General features: G+C 36.6%; 2 protein-coding genes across 2 annotated transcripts; both read left to right on the top strand.

Moving 5' to 3' along the window:
* Positions 1 to 2,468: 2,468 nt before the first annotated feature.
* LOC116724596 (protein unc-13 homolog B-like) lies at positions 2,469 to 4,027 on the top strand. The gene is made up of 3 exons (XM_032570372.1): positions 2,469 to 3,517; positions 3,597 to 3,743; positions 3,824 to 4,027. The coding sequence occupies exons 1-3, from the start codon at positions 3,408 to 3,410 to the stop codon at positions 3,996 to 3,998; spliced, it is 432 nt and encodes a 143-aa protein (XP_032426263.1). The 5' UTR covers positions 2,469 to 3,407; the 3' UTR covers positions 3,999 to 4,027.
* Positions 4,028 to 5,118: 1,091 nt separating this feature from the next.
* Positions 5,119 to 9,450, top strand: LOC116724583 (protein unc-13 homolog B-like). Its single transcript, XM_032570355.1, has 7 exons — positions 5,119 to 5,165; positions 5,238 to 5,315; positions 6,049 to 6,196; positions 6,323 to 6,379; positions 6,531 to 6,623; positions 6,717 to 6,876; positions 7,573 to 9,450. Exons 2-7 carry the CDS (start codon positions 5,244 to 5,246, stop codon positions 7,856 to 7,858), a joined length of 816 nt encoding a protein of 271 aa, XP_032426246.1. The 5' UTR covers positions 5,119 to 5,165; positions 5,238 to 5,243; the 3' UTR covers positions 7,859 to 9,450.

The following is a 9,450-nucleotide window of genomic DNA, read 5'->3' as shown; positions in this document are numbered from 1 at the left end:
ACATTTTCTGTTTCTTTCAGCTCCTATTTTCTTAAATACGTATTGGATTCAAATGTTAAATGATCCTTTTGTATATTTGCTGCAGTTATTCTTCATGTAATTAGTCAACAATAAACACATTTTCTGCCGTGAGTCTGTTTCAGTCCATTCGTACTCTCTGTTGCTACGGGTGTTGAACCTTAGTTTCCGCTCAGCAGTGCTGCCAGGGATTTGGACTTCTTCGTTGTGTTCAGTTTCCTTTCAATTATTCTTCATTAAAACCTTCATTATTCATTTTACCTGGGTCTTCTAGCGTCTGCCTCACCACCTCATCCACCGCACTTCATGACAATTTGCTGTTTCATTCAGAACTTCTACCTGGAACTCAGAACCTGCAGAACATTTTTTCCTTTTAGAAAAAATCCCAGGAACTTTAAGATCAGAGCAGAATGAAAACTGGAGATCAGTGTTGGACAGAAAAGGTCTGATCGCTGCATCTCTGCTATATTTTACATTTACATTTGATAACAAAACTGAATCTAATTTTATCTGCTAATTTTATCTCAAGCTGCACCTGAGCAGCTAATGCAGGTTCTACTCTTAATTAAGTCTCTGGTCAAAACAGAGTCCAGTTTGGGATGAGAGACTTTTTGTGGTTCAGTTTCAACATATAAAAACTCAATAAGATGGTTGATGGAGCAGCATCAACGTCTGAACCAAAAATGGCTGATTAAAAAAAGCGAGGATGTGACGATGACAGAAGAATGGAGGCATAACAGAAAAATAAGTACCGTTGATTTTGAATGCTGCCGACGATTAACGTGAAAAAACTATACGTTTTATATTAATTAAATCTGTATTTAATACTTTTTACACTAAATGAAAGTACATATTTAATGTGTTTCTTTTTCTAAATCCAACATATGAAATATTTAGCCCTTAATTTTATAAAAAGATGGTTAGCTTTCTTTATACAAGAAAAAACAATTTTTTATAAGTTTCCACTTATCAGTTAATCATTATTGATTCCTAAGACCAATCATCTTTAGATTAATTCAATCAAACTTGTGTCCCAGTTTTATGTACTATAAAAATGTTAAATGACTTAGTGGTTTTCACCAACTATACCCAATAATAATCCTAATAAATATTTTAAAAATTCTAAAAATACCAGTCTTTTATTCTGTAATTCCTCTAAAAATAAGAGAAGATAAGATGATAGATGTTACCATGGGCTAGCCTTTGAAAAAAACAAAAAAACAAATTGATCCAAGATGGCGGCCATTTTTCAAGAGGATAATCAAGAACAATTTATTTTTGCACCAAATTTGTCAATATCTATTAGATATAAATACTTTTGGTTTAAAATCATAGATAATTGGACTTATATAAATTATATTTACTGATAGTGTTAAATCTTTTCAAAATAGCCACCATAGTTGTCATAGAAAAATAAGTTTGTGCGCTAAAATTGCTAATTAGATGAATGTGTTTGGTGTCATATGAGAACCTGAAACATAGAAATCATATATATATTTTCTTGATCTTGTGTTTTCTTTTTCTGGTGTACGTTTTTCAAAATGGCCGCCATGATTGTAATGGAGAATTTATGTTTGTAATAAAATTGGAAGTAGGTATTACCAATGGTAACAACAGCTAAACAAAATGTTAGGTTCACTAACCGCTACTTTGAATACAAGCACCTTAGTTGAGCTAATGCCAAACTGTTAAACACATAAAGCATTAAAAGGAATGAAGAATAAAACTCAGTTAAGACTTCCGTATCATCTCTTTACTTTTAGGGCATATATTTGATAAGTTTACTCAAAATAAAGTGGTGCAACAAAATGCACAAATATAGAGGTACTTAAAAAAAGAGAGAAAGTTATCAAGACCCATGTCAAGGCGACGTGTAAAAGAGGAATGCAACTTTGGTAAACATGTTTCTTTCCGTCTTTAAAGGAATGGCTTTTAGCAATGGCTTCTTTAAAGCATTAAAAGAAGCCATTGCTAAAGCACTAAAATATTAGCGGACATTATCTCTAAGCCACAAAACACATTAAACAATTTGTTGAAGGTAACAATAAATGGCTAAACATAAAGAAAATAAGTAGAGGCTGATGTTAAACCGCTAGTGCACCTTATCTGGGCAACAAACGGAGAGCAATAAAAGTATTTGAATGGTTTAAATCTTATTTAGAATACAGAACTTTATCAGATCATCTTGACAAATGCTGTCCTGGGGTCAAACCTTTAAAGTACGGTGTTCCCCAAAGTCATTTTTTGTAACTGTTGCTGGAGAAAGACATTCTTCACCTTTTCTCTGCTTTTCTAGCTGAACAGCGCGCTAGCATGGCAGGCAAGTCTACTACATATGCAAACATGTAAAACATGACTGCATATACGCCTTAAAATAACTTTTAAAAAACCACTGTACAATTATCTGAATGGAAGCAACAAAACCTTTGTGTTGCCTCTTTACTGCAACTCCTAGTTTGAAGGAAGTGAGGAAGAGGAGGAAGCTAAAGAGGAAGGGGGAAAAATGGAGGCCGAGGTTTGTTGCAGTTGAAAGTGGTTTTTAACATCCTTCATTCTCCAAATCCAAAGTCATTTCTGATTTTCCCCAAACTGAAACTAAAACATCCAACATGGTGGAGTTTTGTTGTCTGGTTTTATTCTCATCTGTGAGGATTTCCTCTTTAGATTAGCAGCATTTTCCCTTATTTTCATAAAAGTGCCACTTTCACTTCACTTTCAATTGTATTTTTTCATTTTAACACTTTATTTTGTTCCTTTTCTAAATCCTGTGCGATAGACTGAGAAGGATGAGGTGGGTTAAACATGTTATCTGGGATTAAATCACCTTAATTTTAAGCAAAAAGTCCAGAAATCATTTGTGTTATACAGCTCCTCCACCTCTTCAGGGCATTTTGACACTGTTTGTGTTTTTTTATATCTCTAACAATTTTCTAACACAAAGATGGACAAACCCTTTGAGAAGGTAGGCACAAGCAGAATATCCTAAATTAAATCCTTTATATGCAGTTGCCCACTTAATGTGTTAAAATGGGGCATTTCATCCAAAATGTCTTGTTTTACCTCCCAACTTTCTGCCACATAGAGAGAAAATGCATGTGAGGATCATAAGGTGAGTTCATGCATGTTACAGGAGCTGAACTGTAACATGCATGTTATTATGAGTAGAAATGGGCTGAATATAAATGCAAACTACACCAACAAGGTGTTTAACTGAATCTAATCTGGTAGTAATGCACCATTAGACTCACAGGTATTTTATAACAACTCAACTTTAGAAGTAATTTAAAGTAGTTTATCTTCCAGGTTCTCTGTCTCAGTAAAAATCCCAAACCTTTCCAGTTTTATCCCCTCTTTCTTTCTCTAAAACCACGTCATCTTCTTTAACTTGAATGTCTTCTTCTCTCTTCCAGATGGACACGGAGGCCAGCGACCTGCTGAACGACCTGCAGGTTCGGCTCAACAACGTTCTGGACGACCTCAGCAGCACGTTTGGGAACAGGTACGCTAACCTCACACCCGGATGTTTCCCGTGGCTCCGCCTCTGTCCGAGCCCATCACTGGTTTTTCCTCTCTTCCAGCTTCCAGAGCCGCATCACCGACTGCATGCGGCAGATGGCGTCGCTGCTGTACCAGATCAAAGGACCGCTCAACGAAAACACCAAGAACCAGGTGGAGGCCAACTCAGACAACATGCTGCGGCCGCTCATGAACTTCCTGGATGCGCAGTGGGTTCAGTGGGATTTTCCCAAACACGGCTCATCCGTCAGTGTGTGTAAGTGTGTGTGTGAATGTCTTGTTGTTGCAGATTGACGCTGTTCGCCACGGTGTGTGAGAAAACCGTACTGAAGCGCGTTCTGAAGGAGCTGTGGAGGATCGTGATGACCAGCCTGGAGAAGAACATCGTCCTGCCGCAGGGGAACGACACCTTCGTGAGTCTGATGCTCGTCTCCGTCACTAGACAGGTTTCCATCCAAATGTGATGCAAATTTTTATTTATATTTAATATTGTAAAAAGTGTGAGTTACATGGCAAAAACCCAATCTTACCAAATATTTTTGATCTAGTTAGTGAAACTATCTTAGTACTCTAGAAAAATGAGAAAATTAACTCACAAGTAACTTTTCATCGAGATATAGAAACTTGTTTTAGTCAATAATTCCTTAATATTGTTGATAAAAATTCCATTGGCAGATTATTTCACCTAAAACAAGATATTTTTGACATGTTATAAGGGAAATAATATCCAGACTAAAATCTCATTTTATAACAATAATTTTGTACAAAACATGCAATGGACAAATTTTGTGCAGCCCTTGCTTTGGTTGCTAGGTGACGGGCGGAATTCCGCAGTGGTTGCTAGGAAACGGACAGATTATTTCACTTCTAACAAAACATTTCCCTTGTTTTAAGTTAAATAATCTGCCAACTACTTTTTTCATCAATATTAAGGAATTATTAACTTAAAACAAGCTTCTTCTTCTTCTTTTTATAATTTACTTTTAAGTTACTTTTGTCTTATTTAAAGTGTACTAAGAAATTTCAACATTCAAATTCAAAAATACTCACATTAGTCAAATTTGAACTAGAAACTAGACCAAAAATACTTGGTAAGATTTTATCGTTTTTCAGTGTAATTTGCATTTTTTCTTTTTTACATTATTATAAAAAATTTGCTCAAAATTTGTATCACAGCTGGATGGAAACATGGCTGCCGTTTTGAAGTGGATCAAATCGTAATTGTGTCAGATGATTTATGTATTTAAAAAAAAAAAAAAAAGATGTAAACATTTTGACAGACTCGACCAACACAAAAAATATTTTTATCCATTATGTTTTAAAATGATGACTGTGGCAAATTCATTCAGTTTAATTATTAATCAACAAGCTGAACTTCATGCAATCACATATAGAGCAGATGAATACATGTAACTCACTTTACTTATGAACAGAAATTGTTCACCAGCTCGTATCTAAGCTTTTTTTTTTCCATCAACCTTTTCTAATGCGATACTTAAAAACTGCTTAAAAAGCCTTGATTGAAACAAGGCTACTGAAAACTAAGACAATCAATAATTTTTCTGTTTTTCCTGAAGAGAGCACAGATCCTTTCTGCTGCAAAAGAACTGGGACACCTTTCCAAACTGAAGGTATCAGGTTGCCTTTGGGATTCTTTTCTCCTGTGAATTGGTCTAGTCTAAGTCTTGGTTTGGGTTGTTTAGGACCACATGGCAGGAGACGCTAAAAGCCTGACGCCCAGGCAGTGTGCCGTCATGGACGTGGCTCTGGACACCATCAAGGTGAGACCTAAACGTTGACCTCTGCTCCATAAGGACGACGGTTAAAGACCTTTATAATCAGCTCAGATGAATATTCATATGCAGCAACGTAGAAAGTTAGACAGTGAAGTAATAACCAGACTAAAGTCTCATTATATACCAATGATTTTGCCCGTACTTGGGTTGCTAGGTGACGGCTCGTACTCTGCTGGGTAACAGGCAGATTATTTCACTTGCAACAAAACATTTTTTGAAACATAAGCTATGTGATATATAAATGTCACATAAAATCCAAACTTTCAACTTATAAGTAACTTTTCAGCAATATATTGTAGATAATTTCCTAATATTGATGAAACAAACTAGTTCCAGTGGCAGATCATTACACGTATAACGAGACATTTTTCCCATTTTAAAAGTGAAATAATCTGCCAGTGGAACTATCACTATTTTAAATCAATATTAAGGAATTATTGACTCAGAATAAGCTTCTATATCTTGTCAAAATGTTACTTTTAAGTTACTTTTGTCTTATTTTAAGTGCATTACAAACTAGGAAAAAATACTTGGTGGGATTTTGTTCAGTTTTTCAATTCTGATCAAACAGAAAAGTATAATTCCTTCACATTTTAAGAGCAATTTCACTTGTTTTTATTGAGTCTTTTAGTTGATTTAACTCCACTTTAAGTCTGTTTAATCATTCAGGTTCTAGAATGCTGATTCCTCTGCTTGTCTCGTTTTGTTTTCTACGCAGCAATACTTTCATGCGGGTGGGAACGGCTTGAAGAAGACTTTCCTGGAGAAGAGCGCTGAGCTTTCGTCGCTCCGCCACGCTCTGTCTCTCTACACCCAGACCACCGACACGCTCATCAAAACCTTTGTGACCACGCAGCATTCACAAGGTAGAACCAAAACGCCTCAAAGGAGCTTAAATACGGGAGAGTTTCAGATTCCTGGCTGCTTTTATCTTCTGGATTTGGTTGTTTAAGTTGCTGTCTTGTTTTTATCTCCTGCTGCCTCTGTGCCAGTGCACAATGGGAAGGGTATTAGGTTAACTCCTAATGAGAAAATCCAGCCCAGCAGGGGTAGGTCTCCATGAAATCATCATCAGCCCACCTTCCCTTCAGCGTTTTCTCTCTTTTGTTTTGTGAAACCTGTGTTTCTGTCGCATGACTCTATAAAAAGTGTTTTTATTTGCCTACATTGGACCAAATGTTGTTGTTTCTGTTAAACCAGGTTCAGGTGTGGACAAACCCATCGGAGAGGTTTCCCTGCAGATTGAGCTGTACACTCATCCGAAGAGCGGAGAGCGGAAAGTTACACTCAAAGGTCCGTTAGGGATCATTTTTAACCAATAAAATCAAAGTTGGAGCATTTTAGTGTCATTTTAGTTTAAATCTTTGTGTCCACACATTAATGCAGTGATTGGAGCCAGTGATTTGAAGTGGCAGACGTCTGGGATGTTCAGACCCTTCGTGGAAGTCACTATGATCGGGCCGCACCTCAGCGACAAAAAGCGCAGATTTCAGACCAAATCCAAGAACAACAGCTGGTCTCCCAAATACAACGAGACCTTTCACTTGTAAGTTAAAAAAGAAACATTGTGACACATTTAGGAATTGATTTTAAGCTCTTTTAATTCTGACTTTATAGACTGTTGGTTATATAAAACAAAGTCCTTGTGAAATTACTGGACAATGTCAGCTAATGCGCTAGTAGCAGAGCTAATTTTTCATTTAGTGTTTCTGCTAAACATTTAGTGGACTTAGCTTCCTCAAATTTAATTTATTCTAAGAAATTAATTTAGGGAACACTAAGTGTGGCAACAGTTTTAAAAGTTATCAAAAAGCTGAAATGGTAGACAAAAAATTAGCTCTACAATTAGCACATTAGCAGAAGTGTGCGTTCTACTGCAGATGTCAAACTTTATTCAACTGAAAGTTTATGAAACAGCAAAAGCACATTAGTGCTTTAGAATTTAACCTGAAAACTAATTTAGGGGAATCTAAGTTCGCTGCACAAAAAATTTGCTCTGCTATTAGCATATTAGCGGATTAGCAATAATGTAGTTTACCACTTCAGATGTGAACCTCGAATCAAATGAAAATTTATGACAGCCAAAGTAAAATGTCGCTTTTGATTTAAAATGCAAAATTAGATTAGCGAAAGCTAGGCGCGCTAATGTTTTCAAAGTTTCAAAAAAAGCACAAAATCAGCAATTAGCTCTGCAGTTAGCGCACATGTGCTCCCACCCCTGTGTTCTGCTCTCGCTTTGCAGCGTTCTGGGTGTCCAGGACGGGTTCGAGTGCTACGAGGTTCAAGCCTGCGCCAAGGACTACTGCTTCGGCCGCGCCGACCGGGTGGTGGGCCTGTCCGTGGTGCAGCTGAGGGACATCATGGAGAGGGGCAACTGCGCCTGCTGGTGCCCCCTGGGGCAGCGCATCTCCATGGACGACACGGGCCTGACCGCCATGCGGATCCTCTCCCAGCGCTCCAACGACGACGTCGCCAAGGAGTTCGTCTGGCTCAAGTCCGAGACTCGATCAGCGGAGGAGGGAAGATGAGGGTCTGCTTATTCCAGTGGGACTGCTTTGACCTCTGACCTTTCTTGGCTGCTGTGGAAAACCTCGCCAGCTTCCAGTGTTCTTCAACTTCACATTTTTAACCTTTTTAACTCTCGTTCGCCTCTACTGAGGAGACAGAACCCATCCAGAACCTGTAAACGGGCCGAAAGGGAACCCACCCACCCCAAGTGTTCTTGTGCAATAAATCCAACCCACCCCTCCCAAAGTGAGGCCAAGTGGTTCAAGCCTTACACTCTGCAAGCTGTGAATGTGTTCATGTAAAAGGAAATAAATCCTGTTTTTAATGACCAGAAGTCAAATATTTCACTTCACTTAGCAAAGAAAAACTACAAATCATAATTTTTTTTATTGTTTTCTAACAGTTTGAGCAGATAAATGCAGAAACAATTTTAATCCTCATTTTTCAATTAAAAATGTTTGAATTTAACTCATAGCTTCATTTCATCCTCTATTTGGTGGCCATTTTATTTCTCTCTGTGTTTCCTGTACGCTGTGACCATTTTATTTATTTTTTATGAATATTTATTTCCCTTTTAAAGACGGGATTTGATTTGCTTTCTGCTCCATTTTTTGACATTTTTGTTGAGTTTTTGGGGTTTTGTTACAAACTGAGTTGCACAGCAGGACTTGAGTTGGGGTAATTACAAGTTTACATTTCTCTCTTTTTTGTTGTGTTTTATTCTGCCCTTCATACGAGCGGCCTTAATTATAAAAATGATTTTTTATTTTTTGTTGATGTTTATTTTTAACCTCTTTACCTTGTAATTGTTATGATTTGCATCTTATTTCCCAAGACTGATGTCAAACTGGTGAATTTCCTTAACATTTTGTATTTTTCATTTTAGTAATTTTATGTAAGCTGGATTTTTGTGGGCATCTGTCATGCTGAGTATCAAATCCCATGTTTTTTTATTTGTTTCCATTTCTTTATATTTTCTTTAGACAGAGATTTATTTTGAGCTCTTTTGTTTCAGCAGCTTTTTAATGGATAAAATCTCTTAGAAGCTACAGATCCAGCCTCCTGTTTCTTACCTTCACTGAGTAATTCAATGTTTTTGTTGATGGGAGCAAATATTTCCTTGTGCAACACACTTTCCTCGTGCCAAGTTAAGTTTTCACTTTAGGTTTTCTTAATTATTGCACATTTTTGTAACTTTGGAACCATAAAATCACTGAATTTATCTGGAGTTTTCATTGGTCTGTCACATCTCTTTAAATCTCTCACTGTGTTTGCTTTCCACTTAATGTTTTGTATAAAGTATTTAAGACTTATATGTAAATGTCTTTTTTTTCTTGCACCACAGACTAAAAAAGTCATTTTCACAGTGAATTCAGTTTATTTATACTGGGCTAATTTACATTAGATATTATCTTATTGCACTTTATGAGGAAAAATATTTATAATAAATGTTCAGATGAAATCAACACAGATTATTCCATTGTGAACTAACCATAAAAGTGCATCTTAATATGTTAGAATATTATTGTTTCAGAAATGGTGAATTTCATATGTGCATCCTTTTTTTCACCAGTTTTTCTTTCCACCCTACTTTTTATTAAAAAGTAATACT

Source organism: Xiphophorus hellerii, chromosome 8 (genome assembly GCF_003331165.1).
Source record: "Xiphophorus hellerii strain 12219 chromosome 8, Xiphophorus_hellerii-4.1, whole genome shotgun sequence".
NCBI lineage: Eukaryota > Metazoa > Chordata > Actinopteri > Cyprinodontiformes > Poeciliidae > Xiphophorus > Xiphophorus hellerii.
Note: the sequence above shows the minus strand (reverse complement) of the source record. Positions and strands in the feature narration are given on the sequence as shown.